This window comes from Papio anubis, chromosome 4 (genome assembly GCF_008728515.1).
Source record: "Papio anubis isolate 15944 chromosome 4, Panubis1.0, whole genome shotgun sequence".
Classification (NCBI taxonomy): domain Eukaryota; kingdom Metazoa; phylum Chordata; class Mammalia; order Primates; family Cercopithecidae; genus Papio; species Papio anubis.
The window spans coordinates 61,335,830-61,359,750 of NC_044979.1; the positions used below are offsets into that span (position 1 = coordinate 61,335,830).

At 38.8% G+C, this 23,921-nt stretch overlaps 1 protein-coding gene across 10 annotated transcripts in view; it reads right to left on the minus strand.

Annotated features, from left to right (window-relative positions):
* The window catches only part of CACNA2D1 (calcium voltage-gated channel auxiliary subunit alpha2delta 1), a 506,034-nt gene extending 484,036 nt beyond the window's left edge, over window positions 1-21,998 (minus strand). For 3 of the 10 annotated variants that reach the window (XM_021936126.2, XM_021936125.2, XM_021936122.2), the window contains exon 1: window positions 21,412-21,901. In XM_021936126.2, the coding sequence (XP_021791818.1) occupies window positions 21,412-21,506 (95 nt within the window). In that variant the 5' untranslated portion in view covers window positions 21,507-21,901. Of the gene's footprint in view, window positions 1-21,411 lie in introns of all 10 variants that reach the window. The other 7 variants (XM_021936123.2, XM_021936118.2, XM_021936119.2 and 4 more) reach the window with 5 other exon arrangements.
* Window positions 21,999-23,921: the final 1,923 nt, after the last annotated feature.

A 23,921-nucleotide genomic window follows, 5' to 3' on the forward strand; every position in this document is an offset into this window, starting at 1 on the left:
TCTAGGAAGTTTAGCGAGAGTATGTCTAGCACTGTTTATATTGGTATTCTTCTTGACCTGACATTGTAACCATTATCTGGGAGATGCAGCATCTTTGCAAAAATATCTAGTTTTATTCAATTCATTTTAAGTGACCTACTGGAAAGCAGAATAAGGACCCCTCAAGAGAGTCTTAAAACACATAACTCTGATTTTCTAGGAAACTAGTTTATCTCAACAGTCTGGAAAAACTCCATAAAAGTTCTTGAGACAACTGTTCAGGAAGAAGCATATAGTGACAGATATAATGTAGTAAGGACTGCATGGAAAGGCATTTAAAACAAAACAGATAACCTTGTACTAGTCTTTTGATATAATTCATGCCTTGTTTTCATTAGGTAAAATCCTACATGCAACATAAGAACATCGTTGGCAACAGGCTGTCAGAAAAATATCCAGTAGAACAGAAAATAAGCAAAAGATGCTTTGTCAAAAAAACAAAACACACACACACACACACACACATTTTTTCCATGCATTTTAATTCCAATGTGCACAGATGCTTGGAAAGAAACTGAGGTCCACAAAATGAAAAAGCTCTGCAATTCTCACTATTTGCTAAATGAACATCTGAACCAAACTTAAAAGGCATTCCATTCCTTGAAAACTTTTAATTGCCTTTTGCAAGAATATATTGTTTAATTCTGGATGTGTTTCAATACAGGGACAATTATTTATACTTTTACACTTTTGCAGACACTCTGAGATCTGAGTTATCAATGGAGACTTTTATATAGCCTCAGCCCCATAGGCCAAATATATTTTAAACAGATATATACATACACACACACATATATATATACACTTTTTTTAATGTAGAGAGAACTCAACCTGCCCCAGGCATGCATTAATGTTTTTATCTTCATTCTTGGACATAAAATATTTGTGGATTAACAATTTTGTACACATCCGCTTCTTGACTATATGCAAATAATCTCAGAAGCCATCAAAAGGGAATAGCTACCTTCAGATTAGCTGATTTACTGAAACTATGAAGAAAGAGCATGCAGCCCTCCTCTTCATTGCAGTATCAAAATAGTTGGTTTGCTGACAGCAAGTGTTTGAATTCATAGCAAATAGTAAATGTTCTGAAGAGAACACATTAAAAGCCAAATTTGCTTATGAGAAACAAAATTCTGGCAAGGAGGTACAGCTTGTAGTTCCTTGTCAAATAGCAGGCTTCCTTCAAACCAAAGCATTACGATTACTTTGAGGAAAAGGCCATTGCTATCCATAGCTAAAATAGAAAGTAAGTGTTGAAGTAGAGCACATCACTTTCATGTAAAATCATTTAATGTGAAAATCTTCTATTGTAGTTTTTGTAATGTCATTTTCAAACTGAAAACAGTAGTTATGTCTTAAATACTCAAATAAAGTAAACTAGAGCTATTCAGATTATGCTACTCAGAGGCTACTAATCTGGGAACTGTGTCTACCAGTCCACAAGAAAAGTGCACAAATTCGGAGTGTTTACACACTTTTAAAACTGTTTAGAAAGAGTAATTCTTTGGCTGTGGAATTTAATTAAGTAAAAGAAGGTTTATAATTTGCATATCTTTTTAAATTTCATTTTTCTATTAATTGATTTTCATTCCATTTCACAAAAATATACCTTTGCAATGGATATAAAATTTACAAAATAAATAAATCAACCCTACCCCTTTAGCACAGTTAGTGTGAAAAGCACTGAATTAGACAATTACTCTGACCAGCGTTCCCTGGTGCTAGCAAATTAATCATTGCTAGAGTTATAACAAGAAAAATCCTGAACAAATCAGACAACCAGCAGCACTAAAATGACATAGGATATGCACAGGCTGAGCAGGGAAGCACCTGTATGGAGTATATGAAGGACCCACTTTTTAAAGGAAATTTACTTAGCACCCAGTACATAAGCAGTATTAAGAAGCATGTCATCATTATTTTTTTCTTTGAAAAACAGAAGTCATAGCTATTCACCTAAATCTACTCAATGAAGTGAAGAAATCATTAATACTTTATAACTGGGGCGTTAGTTAGAGGACATTACCATTACATAGTGATACAAATGAAAAATCAGATGCTGTTTAGGATTGTAGAGTATTGGCTAGTTTATGCAGGCAAATAAATGCATATTTTTCAGGAGATACCCAAGTATAAACCTTAATTTGGAAGGATCATAATCCTTTACCTTTCAAAAGAATTGTTTTATAATTTTTCTACACATTTATTGACAATAATGGTATAAATTGGCTTAAACCATAGCAAAGAGAAATCTTCTTTGCAGAAAGTGAAAAGTTCAGCTAACTAATGATGACAGCACCCTTAATGACTAGCTAATGAGCTACTGGAGTTTACTTTCCTTACAGGATGGATCAGAACTAATGTCACCCAACACAGTCTGCCTGAAGGCAAGAGAGTGATAGGTCATCTGATGCTTCACAGCATTTCCCGAATCTGTGAACACATAAAGTAGGAAAGAAATGAGCATTCACATCTTTTAGTTTTTGGTGTATTTACGATGGCTCTCTAATCTAACACCTGTGGTAGGCAGGATTCTGAGATGATTCTCATAATTCCCACTCCTGCAGAGCCCATTCTCCTTGAGTGTGAGTGGGGCCCGTGCTACGAAGGGATGTCACTCCCTTAATTATGTGATGTTATGTGGTAAAGGTGACACAATTCTGCAGATGGAATTTAGATGTCACATCCCTTGATTTTGAATGAATCAAAAAAGGGAATATAATGGATGGTCTAACTTAATCAACTGAAAGCCCTTCAAAGACGGATTGAGCCCCCTTTCTGAATGCAGAGAGTTTCCCTCCAGTCTAGAAGAAATAAACTGCCATGTTGTGAGAGGACCTTTAATAGGGCCTCCATAACCACACGATTTTGAAAGAGGAGCAGGAAGTAGCCCCATACAGGAATGCAGGCCAGGCAAGTCCTTACTGCAGCCTTGTGAGACTGAACAGAGGGCTGCCACGACTCCTCAGCACTGAAACTGTTAGATAATAAATGTATATTGTTTTCAACCATTCAGTTTGTGGTAGTATGCTACACAGAATAGAAATTACCAAACCAAAATAAAGAAATAAATACATTTACATTACCAAATTTTAAACATGATATTCAATTTTTTTTTCTTTTTTAAGAGACAGAGTCTTGCTCTCTTGCCCAGGCTGGAGTGCGGCTGCTGGATCATAGCTCACTGCAGCCCTGACTTTCAGGCTCAACTGATCCTCTCACCTCAGTCTCCCACATAGCTGGGACTAATAGGTGCATGCCACCACACCCACACAATTATTTAATTTTTAGTAAAGATGAGGTCTCGTTGCATTGCTCAGGCTGGTCTCAAACTCCTGGGCTCGACTGATCCTCCCACCTCAGCCTCCCAAATTGCTGGGATTACAAGTGTGAGCCACCATGCCCAGTCCAGGATTCATTTTATCTCTGCATAAAATGCCTTTATGAAGATTCTACTTGGGGCTGGGCGCGGTGGCTCACTCCTGTAATTCTGCAATTTTTGGAAGGCCGAGGCAAGTGGATCACCTGAGGTTGGGAGTTCAAAACCAGCCTGGCCAACATGACGAAATCCCGTCTCTTACTAAAAATACAAAAATTAGCCGGGCATGGTGGCACATGCCTGTTATCCCAGCTAGTAGGGAGGCTGAGGCACGAGAATCTGTTGAACCTGGGAGGCGAAGGTTGAAATGAGCCAAGATTGCACCACTGCACTGCAGCCTGGGTGACAGTGAGACTCTGCCTCAAAATAAATAAATAAATAAATAAATAAATAAATAAATAAATTCTATTTGTTTTGTTTAGATTCACTGAACCTTAAATTAGTCATCAGTCTTTGATTTCCTCTGTATAATCTGATTCACATCTTTTTTGCACACATGTTGAGGATCTAACATGTGTTTCTAACTCTTCTCATTTATTCATGCCTCTACACTAGGAGGAAAACTCATCAACTGGCACAATAAAGGGCCGCACATAAAAGACTGCACACATCCCTCTTCTATACTTTAAAATGCCTTATGAGCTCGGATATAAATTCTTGAAAAATTAGAATTGATACTATAAACAGCATAATATAATTGATTTTTACTCTTTTCTGAAAATATTTCATAATACACATTTATTACTCAAGGTAAACCATGATGATATGTTTGCTGCTCATCCTAGAGGAAAAAAGCCCCACTCTATGTTATAGATAGCATGGTAATTATTGCTTATGTAGCTTTAAAGTTACCATTTCCCACTTGCAAAGATTCCTAGAACTATATTGTCAAGGGAGAACATCTAGGGCCTCTTTCACAGAACTAAAATCATCAGGGACAATGGGCCACTAAAATTATTTTTCTGCACACGAGGTCAATTTTTCTGCAAGGTCAATGACTTCATTATATACTACAATATACTCCCCCACCCTTATTAGAGGTTTTGCTCTCTCTTTCTGGGGTTTCAGTTACACGCAGTCAACCAAAGTCCAAAAGTGTTACAGAATTAGAGAGAGAGAGACAGACCACCTCCACACAACTTTTATTACAGCGTATTGTTATAACTGTTCTATTTTATTAATTGTTTTAATCTCCTTTCTGTTCCTAACTTATAAACTTTATCATAGGTATGTATACATAGGCAAAAACATAGTATATATTTTTAATCAGTAATATATGCAGTTTCAGGCATCCACTGGGGGTTTTGAAATGTGTCCCCAGCAGGTAAGGGGGAACTTATCTGTACTGGATATGCCCTTCAATCAGATACAAAAAGAAGCTTGGTACCGTATTATGCTTTAGCACAATTTGGTGGTAGCAAAATGTTTAAAAGAGAGGAAAACATCAAACTTCATCATTTTTGCTTTCAGAAAGAAGAAACTTAAAACAGTGGGAAAATAAACTTTTCAGGAGCATAACTACAGGTATGGGAGTGCTCAAGTACCAAGAAACATCTCATTTATGGTCAATAGATACATGAATGGCAATTATGTGACAATTAAAACCAAGTTTTTAAGAAATAGGAGGTGAACAATTAAATGTTGGATAGTGCTAAAGCCAGAAATTCTTCCTTACAAGATGTTACCAAGTAGGTCTTACATCTAGTTAATGGTGGAAGCAAACAGGAACCCACATCACCTGATTAGACTGTTATCCTGCTTCTAATCAAGAGTATATTTTTTCAGTGCTTTCTACATGCAGTGTTTTACATGAATATTTTTAATCCTTACAAGAACCCTATGAAGTTTTATGAATGGGAAGGTTGACTTGTTCAAGTTACCCAGCTAATTGTAGAGCTGAGATTTGAATCTACACTTTTAACCAACCATGCAAGTTCCATGAAATAATTAAACCCTAATGTTTAAAAGCATCAATTTTTTAATGCAATGACTCTTCTTCTATGCCATTATTATGGTACTAGTTACAAATCATTTTGAGGAGAACTAAAAAGTCACTCAGATGAATATCTGTCCTCTGGTTTAGATGAGGAAACCTGATTAGAAAGGCAGCAATCCAAGGACAGACGCAATGGCTCACACCTGTAATCCCAGTGCTTTGGGAGGCTGAAGCAGGAGGATCACCTGAGGTCAGGAGTTTGAGATGAGCCTGGGCAACATAGTGAAATAGCAAGACTGCGTCTCTCCAAAATATTTAAAAAACAAACAAACAAACAAACAAAAAAACAGAAAGGCAGCAACCACACCACATATGATCACTTTTTAGAATACAAGAATGAAGTTTTAATGATACTCAGCATAGATCCAACATCTAAATTCATTTAAATTATAGGAGACCTGTGTAACTTGACAGGAATCTGTACTGATTTAGTAAACAGAAAGGATATGGAGCAAACTGCCATCTTCAGCTTCAGACAAAAGTCATGACACATAGCATAAAAAATCTTAAACATAACCTCAGGACGACAAGCAAGGAACAATCTGGTGCAATTTATTTATTTATTTTTTGACTTGGTCCTCCCTTTCCTACTCCCATTCCAGAGATTTTCCCCTAGTGCTCTAATGAGATAAATATGAAAAGCATAAAAGAAAATAGTAATCTTTACTAATCTCCATAGATTACTCCAGGAGTAGATTAGAAAATCAAGAAAAAATGTCTAGTTCTAATGGCTCCACATTAGAATAAGAAAAGATGAAGGAACTAACACTTTTTACTCTTTGCTCAATAAATTCAGTGGAATATACATAGATGGCCTATCATTTAAGCCTTACAATTTCCCCTAAAAGGTATGGTGTGTGACACTCTTTTACAGAATATGAAATGAAATTGAAAGAAAATTAACTTTCCAAGATCACACAGGCTATATCAGAAGCAAGGTTCAACCTTGGGATTCTCTGACTCAAAATCCTGAGTATTCCCACCATACCAGACTGCCCACCTTGAGTCCTCTGAACTACCATAGCATAGACTCATAAGGTTCTGGCTTTACTTAAGTATCTATCAACTTAGCAACTTTTGGGAGTTAGTAGAGTAATACACAACCACTGTGTGTTTGAAGATGTGAAAAAGCAGATCACGGCCGGGCGCGGTGGCTCAAGCCTGTAATCCCAGCACTTTGGGAGGCCGAGACGGGCGGATCACGAGGTCAGGAGATCGAGACCATCCTCGCTGACAGGGTGAAACCCCGCTCTACTAAAAAAAAAAAAATAATGTAAAACTTAGCCGGGCGAGGTGGAAGGGCTTCGTAGTCCCAGCTACTCGGGAGGCTGAGGCAGGAGAATGGCTGAACTCCGGGAGGCTGAGCTTGCAGCAGCCGATCCCGCCACTGCACTCCAGCCTGTGACAGAGCTGACTCCGCCCCCAAAAAAAAAGAAAGCTGACCAGCTTCAGGATAGGACAAAAAAATTAAAATCAATAATCAGTGTTATATCACATCCATTTTGATGTTTCAGTTACTCCTAATAAATTTACAATCTTCCCATGGATGACGGCATTTCTGGACACTACAAAGCATTTTCAGGTTTTATAATGTTTTCTAAATATATGTATTCTACATACATGTAGCACATCTGAATCTGCATATATATTTTCTTCATATCTTATAACTTTCACTTGATATAAATCATTATAATATATATTTGATGTTCATATATTGTGTAATGTTTATTATATGTACACACATATAAATATGTATATATCAGTGTACGTGACTGATGTATGCGTTTCTCTGCAATTAGGGTAGATATACAGAGGCAACAGAAGGAAGAATGAAAATAAAAACCGATTCTGAGTAGCCTGCTGACCCCAGGTTTTGGCTCCCTGTGCATATTACAAGAATAGAATCCAGGAGCCAATTCACTTCACATGTGGAAAAACCCAAAAGGGGTAGGACCAAATCCAAGACTTGCAACCTTCAAATGGCTCCTCTGTCACAATCATGTACAACCGGGACTCAGCTGGCCTTCAGATGCCACACAGGTTGTGTCACATCTGATAATTTAAGGAGATGAATGACCTCATATAATTATCACGCATGGTTTGGTCTGTGATGAGTTACCATTCCCCTATGTTTATTTATTACCATCGAGGAAAAATATAAATTTTAAACAATTACTCACCAGTAGACCTTGAAACCCATGTGTCAGTCCTCTGGGAACTAAGCTATCCATGCACAATAAAATTTCACCTCATAAAAATTAATGCCAATTTCTACACTTACATCGACAGGAAAATCAGGTGTCTGGACAGACAGCCAAGCATCTAATATGTTTAATTTAGAGCAATCTGCACAGCCTCCATTGTGCCCATCTTCCTCAGGCTTCATATGGCCCATTTGTTCAAGTCCCCCAACATTTTTGCAGATGTAAATTTAAGTCAATTCTAATAAAATGTCATGACAAAGACAGGGTGGTATTTTTAAAGTGGCAAACATCATAAAAATTTTATACATTCTTTTCTGTGGCAAATGTCAAAATGACTGCTATAAAAAGGCCATGTTGGCCAGGCACGGTGGCTCACGCCTGTAATCCTAACACTTGGGAAGCCGAGGTGGGCAGATCACCTGAGGTCAGGATTCTGAGACCAGCCTGGCCAATACGGTGAACCCCGTCTCTACTCAGAATACAAAAAAAAATAGCCAGGTATGGTGGTAGGTACCTGTAATCCCAGCTACTTAGGAGGCTGAGGCAGGAGAATTGCTTGAACCCAGGAGGCGGAGGTTGCAGTGAGCCGAGATCAGGTCATTGCACTCCAACTTGGGTGACAGAGACAGACTCCATCTCAAAAAAAACAAAAACAAAACAAAACAAAAGCCAGGTTGCTGGCATCGAAAACTTCCTGCTTCAATGGTTATCATCAAGTTGTAATCATTAGTCATGGTATTAATGTATTGGTTAATCTAAAACATCTCTTTTATCCATAAATCAATTCCAAATTTGCACCAGAAATTTTATTTCAGTGCTTGATTTCTGCCAACAAAAAAACAGCGTTTATGAGAGGATCAACTCCATTTATATTGCAAAGTGAAGGGCTAGAGTTAAATGAGTGTAACTAACCATCAGTTGGATGAGTCAAGTAAAAGCTGGCCTTTTTCCGTACGCTTTTGGCAGATTTTTGCCAACTTCTGTATTGGTTGCGAAAAATGCAACTGGTCTTGATTTTACTATCCTGCACTCACTCAATTTGTAAGGTAGTCTGGAATCATTTCTATAAACATCCTAGATAGATTGCATTATTAACTTTCAGATATTCTGTTTTGAGGCTAAAAACTCACATCTTTGACAATGAGAGGATATTGGTGGTAAAGCTATGACTTTTAAAAATAGATTCACACTCTGTGGCACAGTTCTCCTACAACAGGTGCTGGCTGAATTGTCACAACAAAGCACATCAAATGCTTTGTGGTTCTGCTTTCTTCATGGTCTCTTTTAGGACACTGGTTTTGTCCTTAACCTAGGGATGGAACAGTTCACCCACCCTATTTCACTTACACTCCACTGCATCTCTTTCCCTTTCCCTTTTATGATGAAAGGCTACACAGGTTTTAGGAAGAGACGTTTTTAAGACCTGCTAAGCATCCCTTTTTCCATTCATTTTAAGTTTTTCTCATGGCCCAAATGGTTATATATTAGCACAATAATCTAGCTCACTAATCCATAGTCATCAATTCATGATCTCTTAAAGGCAGAAAAACCACACAACGCACACATAATGAAGCCTGGCTATTAAACAATCCTTTAAAGTTCCTCACGCATTCTTTTATTTAATCTTCACGGTAACATTGGATGCAGGAAGAAAAAATACTATCCTTGTTCTACAGACGGAGAAATCAAGGCTGAGAGTTAGTTCTGCCGTACTTTACATGACTCCTCTCCCTCAATCTTATTGCTGGAATATACAGTCAGGCGAGATAATATATAAGACCTCAAAGCTCCTGCAAAGGGCAGCAACGTTCAGCAGGTAAGTGTAGGAATCTAGAATTGAGCTGCTTGAGATCAAATTTGAACTCCTAAGGAAATTCAGAAAAGTTCTTCATACCCTAAACTTGTTCCCGCATTTACAAAACAGAGATAATAATACTACTTATCTCAGAGGATTGGCTTGAAGGCTAGATGGATTAAAAAACATGAGGCCAGGCACAGTGGTTCGCGCCTGTAATCCCAGCACTTTGTGAGGCTGAGGTGGTTGGATTACTGAGGTCAGGCGTTTGAGACCAGCCTGGCCAACGTGGTGAAACCCCATCTCTACTAAAAATACAAAAATTAGCCAGGCGTGGTGGCGCACACCTGTAATCCCAGCTACTAGGAAGGCTGAGGCAGGAGAATCACTTGAACCCGGGAGGCAGAGGTTGCAGTGAGCCAAGATCACGCCACTCTACTCTTGGAGTGAATAAAGAAATAACTTGTTCATTATTAATTATGAATTTATTATTCATTATTTATTTTTTCTTAACTTTTATTTTTAAATTCAGGGGTACAAGTGGAGGTAGGTAACATAGGTAAACTTGTGTCGTATGGGTTTGTTATACACATTATTTCATCAGCCAGGCATTAAGCCAGTACTCATTAATTATTTTTTCCTGATCCTCTCCCTCCTCCCACCCTCCACCCTCTGAAAGTTCCCAGTGTTGATCCCCTCTATGTGTCTATGGGTGACAGAGCGAGACTCTGTCTCAAAAAAAAAAAAAAAAAAAAAAAAAAAAAGGAGAGTACTAATTAATAGTGCCTGGCATACAGAAGGAAAAATGTCAGAAAACAATATTATTGTAACTGAAGGATGATTGGTAGTCATTATTACTGTTCAGACACTGCAGGTAGAGACACCAAAATTACTTCAAACTGTGAATATCTATGGGAGAGAAAAAAGAGCAAAGTCACAAAAGGGAAATAAATAGCCCACCCTAACTCTTCTCATCTCTTGCCACAAACCACAAGAGTGGTTTTTCCACACTGCAACGGTACCAATGAGAGGAAGATTGATTCTCAGATCCGCTGGCATTTGCAGTCCTAACCATTCATTCATTCATCTTGGAAACTCAGGGAACTGCCGTGATGGCAACTGCCAGTAATTTCCAGACCTTCGGGAGACCTGAGATGCCTCAGTGAGGGTTAACCAGATATACACTTTGCGGGGATATTCTGTCAGTTTTTTGTTTATTTGTTTGGAGACAAGCCTCCCTATGTTGCCCAGGCAAGATTTGAACTCCTGGGCTCAAGCGATCTTCCTTCCTCAGCCTCCCTAACAGCTGAGCCTACAAGCAAGCCCTCGCCCAACTTCCAGTGGTTTTTTATCTTCTAGAGTTTACTATTTTGTTTTCTTGACAAGGATCTGTTTCAACCAAAACTTTTCCCCTCTACTGAGGGCAGGAAGCACCAATAGAGTTGGGCAGTAAACCACTACTATCTGCTGAAAATCAATGAATAAGTAATGCTAAATTGTCAAAGCAAATAACAATTTGCTCTTTTATCTGTTTTTCAATGATATTACTGGAAGATCTTTCTACCACAAGCACTACACACTTTTAAAATCTAATGACATTGGCCAGGCGTGGTGGTTCACATCTGTATTCCCAGCAATTTGGGAGGCCAAGGCGGGTGGATCACCTGAGGTCAGGAGTTTGAGACCAGCCTGACCAATATGGTGAAACCCCATCTCTACTAAAAATACAAAACCTAGCCGGGTGTGGTGGTGTGCGCCTGTAGTCCCAGTTACTCAGGAGGCTGAGACAGGAGAATCGCTTGAACCCAGGAGGCAGAGATTGCAGTGAGCTGAGATCACACCACTGCACTCCAGCCTGGGTGACACAGTGAGATGTCATCTCAAAAAAAAAAAAAAATCTAATAACATGTTATAAAACTACATGGATCTTTAAGATGATAATCTCTCCTAGGAAAGAAGTAAACGAAAAATAAAGACAAGTGAGAACCAAATGTTGCTGTGTCCAAAGGTAATATAGTGGCAAACTGGAGTCTTGTTACCACCACTGGAAGAAAAACTCTAGTCCATGCCTCTCAAAATTTGAATATCACTAATGTGTATGTATTACATTTCTGAATTATGTCATTCCTTCTCAAGAATGGAGTACGTAATTTAAATCATTCCTCTAAAAACATCTCCAGTAAATTAAAATTATATCTATCCTGTATTCCAACCATCTGCTTTACTTCTCAAGGCTGTTTCATATTTCAAAAGTTACTTTGTAAGACACTGTGTTTAGTCTTGATCCCTTCCTCACCTGCCTCTATCAGAACTTTCATCCATCAATCATGGCATCTCATTGCTTTCATCTCTCTGACATTTGGTCTTCTCCCTCTGAGGTATGGGAATCTCCCTTCTGGTAACACTTATTTAGTTGTCTGTACAGCCTTCCCCACCTTCCCCACCCTTCCCACCAGAGTCTTTTTCTGAGAATCGCCTCTTCCCCTATCCACAGTAATAGCAACTGGCCTCTTACAATGTAATACCTCCTAATAAGATTGGACCAGATATGGTGAAGTAACCCAAGCTCAGGCAACCAGAGTCTCTTTTCCAAATCCCATCTCCTGGTCACAATTAAATGGGCTGTAAGTGGCCATCTGGCCCATATTCAGACAATCAACACATCTTCTTTGGGAGGTTATCTTTAGGACTAGGATTCTACACTCAAATTGGTTCAAAGCTTCAAAGGAGAAAACATAATCCCTCGCCACCATTCAATATCACGAGCACTGGAGTCAGATAATGCCAACTTATAGAGAAAGAGAAGAAACAAGTGACACAAAGAGAAGCAGAAAATGACTTGAGAGATTATCGTGACAGCAGTCTCACCTTTGTCTGCAGTTGTTGGAACATCCTTAACCTGAACTCCCATGACGGATCATCCAGCTCCACTATCATTTAAAAATATTTCTTTTTGGTTTACGAAAGTTCTATGGTTTTGTACAATTTACAATCCCAAATGGCCTAACATTAACTTCTTCATTATTTATTATTTTTTCTTAACTTTTATTTTTAAGTTCAGGGGTACAAGTGGAGGTCTGTTACATAGGTAAACTTGTGTCATAGGGGTTTGTTGTACAGATGATTTCATCAGCCAGGCATTAAGCCTAGTACTCATTAGTTATTTTTTCCTGATCCTCTCCCTCCTCCCACCTCCTACCCTCTGAAAGGTCCCAGTGTGTGCTGATCCCCTCTAAGTGTCCATGTGTTCTCATCATGTTGCTCCCCTTTATAAGTAAGAACATGCGGTATTTGGTTTTCTGTTACTGTGTTAGTTTGCTAAGGATAATGTCTTCCTCTGAATTTACTATCTCTCACTTTCCTCATGTCACCAAATTCCTGGAAGGAACAAACTGCACTTGTCTCCATATTCTCAACTTGACCAACTCCTCCAGCCACTGAAACCATGCTTCTGTCCCTGACATGATGAGACTTCTCTCTTTCATCAGTGGCCTTGATGCCTTCCTTAAAGGGGTCATCTGGTTTGACCTTCCACAAAATGAAACTGTAAATCGAGGCCCTTCTTTTGAAATTCAGTGGCTATCTTCGATTACAGATAAATATGAGTTAAATAAATGGAAAAAAAAAATCCTCCTTCTGCCTTCAAAGATATTGCTCTCTGAATTTGCCTCCAAACTCTCTTCAGATACATTTTTTTTTTTTTTTTTTTTTTTTAAACACAGAGTCTCACTCTGTCACCCAGGCGTGCAGTGACGCAATCTTGGCTCACTGCAACATCTGCCTCCCAGGTTCAAGCGATTCTCCTGCCTCAGCCTCCTCAATGGCTGGGACTACAGGAGCATGCCATCACACCCGGCTAATTTTTTTTTTGTATTTTTAGTAGAGATGGGGTTTCACCGTGTTAGCCAGGATTGTCTCGATCTCCTGACCTCATGATCTACCCACCTTGGCCTCCCAAAGTGCTGGGATTACAGGTGTGAGCCATAGCGCCCAGCCCAGATACATACTTCTAAGGGCCTAACAGACATCTACAAGATGCACTGCAAACTGCAAATGTCCAACAGTCAAGCTGCTCCCACCCTCACAACATCAACCTGCATTCCTCCTTGTTCTCTAGCCTACAAAATTAAGAGATCTAAACGACATCTCCAATTCTTCTTCCCTTCCCAATTCCTCAAATCTCACAACCACCAAGTCCTGAAATTATACTTCTACTTTAAACCTGCTTCACCTTCTCACTGACACTAATCTTTTTGAAACCTCGGGCATCATCTCTAGTTCAGTGAATGCTGCAACGGTATACTAACTAATCTCATAGCTTCTGCCTCATATACTGGCCCCATTTTCTACATATTATGATTCAAACCTATTACTTTTTTTTTTTTAATTTAAAAATCTCAACAGCAACACAGGATGAAGACCAAATTTGTGTTGGTACACAGAACAGGGCTATTGCTAATGTCGATGTAATATGAACACTGCCCATCTCCTCCTTGGGTCAGGGGGCAAGAAATTTATCACCAGACTTAAGCCAACAGCTACCAACATCATTTCCCATCGACAAGTCCAATGCCTAACAAAGAACATACCATGTTTCTTTAGACCATGCCCCTTCAGTGTGCAATGTACTTTTTCCTTGGTCATGCTCTGATGTATCCCAGTGTTTCATAGTCAGCTTGGAGTTGCTAATGTCTTCCTTAGGAACTCTCTCCCTCAGTTTGTATTCTCAATAGGTAGCTCAGTGCAGTACGTAATTTGCACTCAATAATAATAATTGCATTAATTGTTGAATTAAATTATATTTGGTATTAAAAAATTTGAAACAAGAAATATTAAAAGAGGCAACATAAATGAAAACTACTTCAAAAATAAAATATACTATTTATTTAGAAGCCTAGTTTTAAGTATACTACCTAGAAGGCTGCTTACCTGCAAGTTATTTCTTTCTCGTAATCTAATGGAAAAAAATTTACTAATGGAATTTCTTTCTTGTTGATTAGCACTTAAGCTCTTAATTGAAGATTATACTAGTGTTTCTTATCCAATAAACCATTTCCCAGAATTTCATAAAAACTAAAAATTTTTAAGTACTTATGTTTTCAGATCTAGATAATTTTATTGTCTTGGTCTCTAAGGTGAATTTCCAAATGTGAATATTTAAGTCTCTAAAAATGATTATTAAGTTTAGGAAGCAGCATTTCCAATATAACCAAGCTCACATGGGAAATGAAGAAAACAGAAGAAATTAAGAAAAATAACCAACTGCTACCTTTAGTATCTTTAATATAATGCTGCACCTCATAAATCTGAGGGCTCTTCTCTCTGCCCCACTTACACATCCATCATTCCTCAAAGTATTTTCACCACAATGCCTGTTGATCACTTTTTAAAAACAAGAGATTTTTGTAGTCTGCCTGAGCCCATTTATTTTATTGTACCATCCCTCTTGTAACTCTCAAAATATGGCATTATTAATATTTAACCATCCCTTCACATCGTTTGACAGTATGCACCTTAGAAAAATTTTATTAGCTCTTTCCCCTCTTTTCCCTAATTATCTCTAAGGTATTGAGCAAATATCAAAAGAAACAATTCTCTAGACTTGTTTGACAATTTTGTTATGTGTTGATTACATATTACAGGTTTAACTGTATACCAAAATCCCTTAATAATTTCTCTTACAGAGAAATGTCTGATAACAGGAAATCTCCTGAAACAGTGAGTGCAGATCTAAGTGAAAAGGACCTGAAACTGAGGTCTGATCACAGGTAACTTAAGAAAAACAAATTTTTAAATTTTTCATTTGATTTGATGTTATATATAAATAATAATGTTATGGTTAATAGTAATTGTACGCATGTATGTGTATTAAAGAGCGAGAAAACAGAATTTATTATTTGAATAAAATAACACTGGAATTACTTTTCATCATTTGCCAAGAAACCACCATAGTGCATTTTTAATTACTCAGAAAAAAATGAGCTTCAAATAGACAGTAAGATTATCCCCAAATCCGAAACATTTAAAATGGCCAACACCATTATTTTCTACTGTCACCAGTTCTAGTTTAAGTTGTTCTTCCATTTATGATATAGAATTTTAAATGTATCCTAATTTTTTAAATCCACAGAGCATATGGTTAAAAAAAATCAGCAGAAGCAAATGTTAAAATAACATTTAGCCAGAAATATCCCACATTCATATTCAAAGAGAACTTCAAATATTGCTTTATATATAACAGCCTAATTCTGAATTATTGAAATTAACTATAAAAAGTGTGCCGGTTTATTGAGGCCACAAAGTCAATCTTTTCCTTGTTCATAACCTGTACAAAACAGTGGCAAAATACAAAGGAGCAATGACTGCTTTCTTTACTCAATTTTAAAAACTGCTAAGAGTAGCTGACTCTATGTACTGAATTACTACAAAAGATGTAAATCCTACAAGGAAGGGATATTTAAGAGCTTATATTTTTACAAATAAAAATTTTAAACCTGTGCACATTTGCCTTCATTCCTAAAATATCACACTACCAAATATGTTTAATTCTTACAAATTTCAAAGCATATCTTATCTAAATGAAAGAAATAAAACTGCTTAGTATGTAAAGAACTTTTAATAGGTGCCAACATTTCAAATGTAGTTTCTTTCTCATACTTGTTTTGTTTAAAAGATGGCAAAACTGTCTTTAGAGTCACTTTTTACATTACTTGTCAACTATGTTAGTAACCCATCTCTAAAGGACTTGAGCATTTTCCGGCTGCTTGTGTATGCAATATCTCATTTAATTGTCTTGGCAAATTATTCTTAACTGCTAGTGTTATTAAGTTAGATGTAATCCCTGAAAACAGTTGTGGACTGACAGAAGACCTAAGGTATGCACACTTGTGAATAAACTTACCTTACTGAGGTTTTTCTACTATATCAATTCACTTAAAGTTTTAAAAATATGTGTGGACATACACATACAATATTATCTCTTAACAGAATACTATATAGTGACACAAACTAGGAAAGTTATCTATGCGATGTTAATATTTTGAACTCTCAAGGAAAAGCATTATAGTATTTTTTCACAAAGTGCTGCCACTTTTACTTAATTGACATTGAGGTCAATCGCCTTTTTCTCTCATCTCTGTAAACAATATGATGCAATCATTTACATGTTTCAGTGCACTCACATAAAAAAATGAACCATGTGTAAGCTACATGGTTGGCCATCACAGCCCATTCCCAGTTTACTGGAAAGCAACTGTATGAAAGCCTTGGGAACAGTTGTGGTACTGCTCACAGATAGTTCATGAAAAGAAAGACTGGTTGACACACTTAGTGACACAGTGCTTGATGCACACTGTAAGCCTTAAGTAAATGTGGAGGCGATATAATAGAACAAAGTTTGTTCCCCATGGAAAGCAGCTGACCTGCTTTTTGAAACACTACCACAGACAGCTCTTTTAATAGAAATAATGGAACATTGTCATTTTAATAACAATAAAATGTTACTTTTTTTGAAATACTGAAATTCTGATTTTTTTCCCAAATGCTATGTATACTTATGTTAGAAATGTTTATGTCCATACCTGTAAGACACTAAATGAGATCAACAAATAGCATGATTTGCCTAAGATATGTTTTATTTTACCCATTTAAATCTCCAATTTAAAGTTATAAATAGCTTGAAGACATGTGCTAGGAAATTCTTGGAAACTTGCATCTACATAGAGGAATAGAGAAATCAAGAAAAACCTGAAGAGTGCTTTATATAATGATACTCCAGAGAATATGTAAATTAAATAATAGTTTGTTATGCGCACTATTGTAAAAACTATTTGTAAAATTTCTAAATGCATTATTGTTTACGAATATATACTCCTAAATATATATACTAAATTTTAACACAATAATAATTTCCATATGTTATGTTTTTGTAAAAATTTACTATGTGTAAACCCTAGAGAGGAGAGTATTTTATTGTTATTTTTATCAGTGTTGGAGACATAACAGAAAGATGTCTACACAGTCAGGTTGCTGTGAAGAAAAAAACTGTAAAGCTCTTATCTATTGTCAAAATGAACCACCTACTTTATATTCAAATTTTATGTATATTTATTAAATTATATTAATGAAAGCCATGGGGGGGAAAGATAATAAAGGTACATTTTATTTCCCTTTAATAAACCATAATATGCTTAGATTCTTGTATTTTCTGACATTTTTTCAAAAATTATATCCATTTCCGTCTGTTTAATTTTCATTCAAATGCCAATCCAAATAGCTACACATATAGTGATGTGTAACATTAATAAATTTAACATAATATTACACTTACATGGAATAATATATCTACTGTTGCATATTTTAAAACATACATCTGTGGAATAATAAATGTTACATGGTTAAGACAATGAAAACAAAATTAAAGACCTGAGAAAAGTTTATTAATGTTCACTGTTTCAGGTTTTATTCTACATTTAATATTTTATCTCATAATTGATCATATGGCACATTTCCTTGTGTATGTAAAATGTAAACAGAAACTGCTGACCTCAAGTGAGAATAATTATGTCACTTCTAATGCATGGAATAGATATCCATTACAATATCTTGACATACAAAATTTCTCCTTTATAGCCTTAAATACAAATTTCTCTAATAACAGAAAAAAAATTTATATCCTAAGTAATTAAACCCAAAAGTACTATTCGTTTATGAGATTTTATGTTTATTTCCTGTGGAGATCCATAATCCTTAGTTTTATGTTTATACCATTATACACTTTATATTAAAATCCCCGTATACCAATGGGCTCTCGGCCAATTATTGAAGACCGGCATTTTGATGTGACTAAGATAAAAGTTTAATATGAATAGTTATAACTATATATTTTTTAATTGCATTTGTAAATAGATTCTAAAATTAAGGACAAATTTAAATTAACATTATAATACTGGCTATCACACATGTAATTCTAAATTTTAAAATAGAAGTCTTTCAACATGTGCCAAGAAATTATTTCTAGAAAAAAGGACAACTACCCTTTTTGAAAGCTACGTTTTAAAAATACCAGTACATGTGCATACTATAGCATAAAAATGATATATTTTCCATTTATATATCAACCAATACACATTATGTGGCTGCTACCATATCACGTATTTATGTTTCACACTGTAGGGAGACAAACATTTCCAAAAGAAACACCTAACCCAGAGAAATAATTGTATCAAAATTTCCTTGCCTGAAAAACATCTATTTTAGTGTTAACTCTTAGAACAGGTTAACTACTACTTTAATCCCAAAAAAATTTATATTAGAATGTATGTTAAACCAGACAGCAAAAATTGAAAGAAGATACTTAGACTGACACATTATTTGTTTTACCATACTTAGACTGACACATTATTTGTTTTACCATAATAGAATTTAAGCCCTTCATACAGATGTAAACACTCTACATTAAAAAAAAAACAACTTTGAATTACTAATTCTAATTGAAATCCAACTCCAATTAGTGCATAATTAATTTTATAGTATGTGATGGCATGCTCTTCCTCTTCAGATGATAAAAACTTCTTATACTTTTTCTCTGAAAAATAAAATTGGCAAAAAAACCCAAAAATATTTATTAATGATTCCCAGAGAAATTTATATACAGAAGCATAATGATTTGCCTTTAGTAACACTACAATCTTAGTACTCACTTTTCATAAATTTGAAGTTTCCCCAAAGATTTGAGATTTGGCCTGATTACACAGTGCATATGAATTCTTTTCTCTAAAGAAAAGCAAATGGCACCACATCTTCATGCAAAAAAATTGCATTTTTTTGTTTCATAAAGTTTATTCAGAAATCTAACATGAAGTACAAATGTCAACCATCAGTTCTTTCCTCAGAAGACAGTGTTACTAACTTTTCAAATGAAAAACTGAAGATGCCGAAGGCTTCCAAAAAAATTGCTAAGATTACCTACAGGAGATTGACTTCGCTCCACAAAACCTTTCATTAAGTATTTCATTCATGAAATAATCAATGTCCTATATAATTTGAAAATATCTTGAATTTTCATTGTTAAGAAAATTTCAGATCCTTTCAAAGAAAAGAAATTGTGGTGTCCTACTTCCCATTTTAGCCCACTATTTATACTCTTTCCTGTCTAGTAAATTTCTGATCATGAAAATTGATTTACTTATAATTTTAGGAAAGCATTATTGCAGATGTTCTTCTTACAATAAGGATTTTTACATTAATATTTTACCATAGTATGTTGAGGAATAAAAGGTTGTATTTTGTTGCAGTTTTCTCCAATGGTATGAGGATGTATCCCCTCCCATGACAAAAATATTGATAGATTGTCAGTTAAAAACAACAGTGTAAAAATGAGTAATAGGAACACATTTAGAAAGTGACTGTTTTTTAAAGAGCCACTTCTTTATTTGACACAATGCAAGCGACTCACTTGAGTTCTCACTTTACAGGCCAAGCAACAAAAAGGCTTAAAAAATTAAATGGAAGTGTGATGCCTTAACAAGAGTAAATAATTCTGAAGCACCCTTTAGGGTGATTCTTATTCTTTTTATGTTCAAAAATATCCGACTGGAACATCCTGCCAATTAAACGAAGATCTCCAGATGGCATTTACCCTTCTGCTTCATAACAAAAAGGATCTGCAATCAGTTTTATGAAAGATTACCTAAAGAGGAACATTACTGTAAATCAATGACAACAAAAATTAGACACTCCCCTTCTAAGGGATAGAATGTGCATCCTCCAGATTCTTGCACTGACACCTAACGTAATAAATACTTAAAACTGAATCTTAAATAATAGCCGCAGGGTTTCAACCGGTAAAGATTCACTGTTACTTTCCACCAAAAACTGTATTCAGCACTCAGCCAACAAAGGACAGCAAATAATTCCCAGCAGCATAAATACCGGGAAAGCTACCTTGGGCTTTGTTTTTGTTATGTAAAATGCATTAAAGTGACTCATGCACTTAAGATTACCTACCCTTAGAAGCTTTAAAGAAGCTTCAAGAACCAAAATAAATGCTTTCCCAGAAAGCCGGGTAGGCTATTCGGTGCATTAAGAAATATGTATATATTTATATGTGCCACTGAGTTTGATTCTATTTTGCTGCCTAAGAGAGGAGAGAATTATTATTTTCCATTCCCTTCCTGTCGTGTGACTATAGCTACCTATAAGCCCTCTATTTCCAGAACAGCAGCGAGGTTTTTAAAAGTTATTTTAGAAATGTTAAAAATAAAAGAAAATTGCAGGAGACTGGAAACAGTCCCTCCTTCAAAGAACAGGCTCTATTCATTTGAAGAACAGGGACCGCGTGTCTGCCGACACTTAGATGTTTCAAATAATGGGGTTGGGGAGGTTGGATCGCTCGGTCCCAGTACCTGCGAGCCCCCTGCGTGGACAGCACGCTCGGCCGCGGGGAGCCAGCACGCGTCTAACTGGAAGGCTGTCAAGTGCTTCCAGTAATGTGGGATAAAACGAGTTTGGGCACTACAGCAATTAAAGAGCATCTCGGAGGCCAAGTGCGGGAGAAGTCCACGCTACCTCCGCAAGCCTGAAATTACCTATTTGTAAATTACCCAACCAAAACATAACTTTTTATTGAACTGGGTTGAATGAGAACGGGTGAGCTGGCTGGAAACTTTTTTTCCCCAGTACGGCTGAACTCTGAAGTCTAGAGAATCCCGTTAGAGACTGGCTGAGACGCCGCAAGTCGTCGGCGGGCGCTTCCCGGGACAACCGGCCCCCGTGCCCGGCCCCGCGGAGGCGCCCGAGACGCCGGCTCGGGGCGCATTCCAGCGGCGAGCGGCGCGCACCGCCCGCCCGGCCTCTCCGCATCCGAGCCCGGCTCCCCGGCCGCTCGCTCCCCACCCCCACGGGCGGAAAAGCCCCGCGACTCGGGAACCGACCCCCACCCCAGACTCCCGCGGCGCCCCTCGGCCGGCGCTCCCTGCCCGGCCCGCCGACTTACGTGACGGCCGAAGGGAACGGCTCCTCCGACGAGGGGCCGATGAGCAAAGATTGGAAAAGTGTCAGAGTCAAGGCCAGCAGGCAGCCAGCAGCCATCTTCGCGATCGAAGATCAATGCCCCCTCCCTGCCCAAGCGGGGGAAGGAGCGGCGCTGGAAACCGCGGGCGGAGGAAGAGCAGCACACGCCGCCGGGACCGCTGGCGTCTGGAGGGCCGGCTGCGCCCGGGGCCCGAGGCGCGGAGCCGAGCGGAGGACGGCGAGGGCGGGAGCGGGCGACGGAGAAGGGGCGGTGGCGGGCGGACCCACTAGCGCGCGTCGGTTGCTCCGCGCCGCGGCCGCCTTGCCTCCGCCGCCATCAAGGGCGACTTTGGAAACAGACCTCGGCGAGCCCGCCGGCGCTCGCGCGCTCTCGCTGTCCCTCTCGGTTTCCTCCCTGATTTATTCCCCCGATTGCCGAGGCGAAGGCGGAGGCGGGGGCGGGGGCGGAGGAGGGGTGACGGCGCTGGAGGGTGGGGGTGGCTGCAGGAATGGGGGAATGGCAGGCAGAGAGACTTGTGGAAGCGAGAGGCTCCGTCTGGCTTCTCAGGCAAGTCAGAGGGAGGCGGCTGGGGGTGGGCAGCGGGAGGGCTGGGCGTCAGAGCAGTCGGGCGGAGACGGGCCGGGAGCAGCCCTCCATACAAGGCAGCCAGGAACTCCCAAAGTCGGCGCCGGCTCTCTCCCGCCGCCCGGCGTGCGCAGGGGGAGCGGAGCAGCCCCGCGGGGCTCCCGGGGGACGGTCAGCCGCCCAGCGGGCATCCACAGGCTGCAGAGGCTCCAACCCAGGACTTGGCTCGCGTCTTCGGGGGTTATTTTTGCACATGCAGGCAGCGTTCCCCCCAGCCCTACTCCCAGGCGCAGAATCCACTGCCTGCCTAGGAATCGTGAAGTGATTTGACAACAAATGTAGGAGGGGTTTGTATTGCATTTTAAAGCACCACTGTTGACTCTACCAGGTGGCACTATATGCCCGCGTGTGCCATAGGTTATAGCCTCTGGCGGGGCCGGGTGTCCTTTGTGCCAGCGGCCCCACGCCCAGGTACTGCTCGGCTCACCTGGCCAGGACAGAGCCTCGGGCACCGGGCTGTGGACTGACGGAGAAGTACTGACGCTGTAAAATCTTCCAGTCCTGTGGTTCCACTGGACAGAGGGGCGGAGGGACGAATTCTGCATCTAGGGAGGACAGTAGTAAAAGAAGGGCTTTGCAGCATCTCAGTTGGGACTGCCTCCAAAAGGGTCCTAATGCCCTGCTCTGGCCACTGGTCTGCCCGGCCTGACAAAGGCTACCGAAGGGTGAGCTCACTCTTGTCAATGCGAAGGCATGAAAAGGGTAAGCAGCAGGAACAGGTGGCACTCTGTGAAATGCGCCTGAAATGTAGAGGAGGAATTAAGGGAGGGGGAGAGAGCTAGGGAGTAGCAATGTCGGACTGGTTTTACCTCCAGACTCAGGAGAAGCAGTAGCGGGCTTTCTCCTTGAAAAAACAAGGTCTGCGAATAGGCCTTTCCCGTCCAGCACAAGACTCCTATCCAAAGGGCTCCTGGTGGGCCAAAGGTGGAAATATATCCTTGCACACCTTAAATTCTTAAGCTCCCTCTAGTAGTGTATGAGAATACTTTTGACATGACGTGCAGAGAATACAATTTGTGATGACTATCCTGCATATGCAAAAATTCTGTTAAGTATCGGAGTGACTGTCAGATTTTTAATTAGCCCGTTCTTATTTCTAGGAGAAGCTTCTGAAAGAAAGAGACCCTTATTAATCGGAAATGGATTTTCCAGCTCTCTGAAGGCAATCTCCCAAAACAAAGACTGATAGTACTACTATTAATTACTGACCAGATTTTAAAAGCGTGTGTGATTTTATGATGCTTAGCATCGTGAATTGTTTTTCCTTCCTACTTATCTCTCCTTTTTTAATGCTTTATTTGTTTTCTTTATGTTCTCTGCATCTCTGTCTGGCTCTTTGTTTCTTTCTTTCTACTCTGAGTGGCCTCACAAAAGGCACCCCACCGTGACTTAACTTAGTTTGTTTTATGCTAGGCATGGAGACTGTGGCAGCAGGAGCTGCGCAAATGAGGGATGAAGTGGGATGTAATGGGACTGAGAACTACAGCTCAGAAGGGATATTTTATATAACTGAAGATAGCATTCCACTCCAAAATTAGATAAGCAAATAGTCAAATTCATCATTTCTTCCATTTTTAATAATTCAAAAGCAGACATGCTTCCCCAGCATGAGGATGAAGAAGAGCAGAATTAGATGCCCATTATTGTCTATGTGATATGTTGGTATCATAATACGCTCACTACCTAAAAATATCATTATTATATATTCTGTCAATTATTTCAACATCAACTCCAGACTTCCCACTGTGGTACACTGTTTCCAATTTTATATCTTTAGGAGAAAGGGCTTAAAGAATAAAAGAATGTAATAAGCTTGTAGAGAAGGTAAGTCAGCTTTTATTATTAAC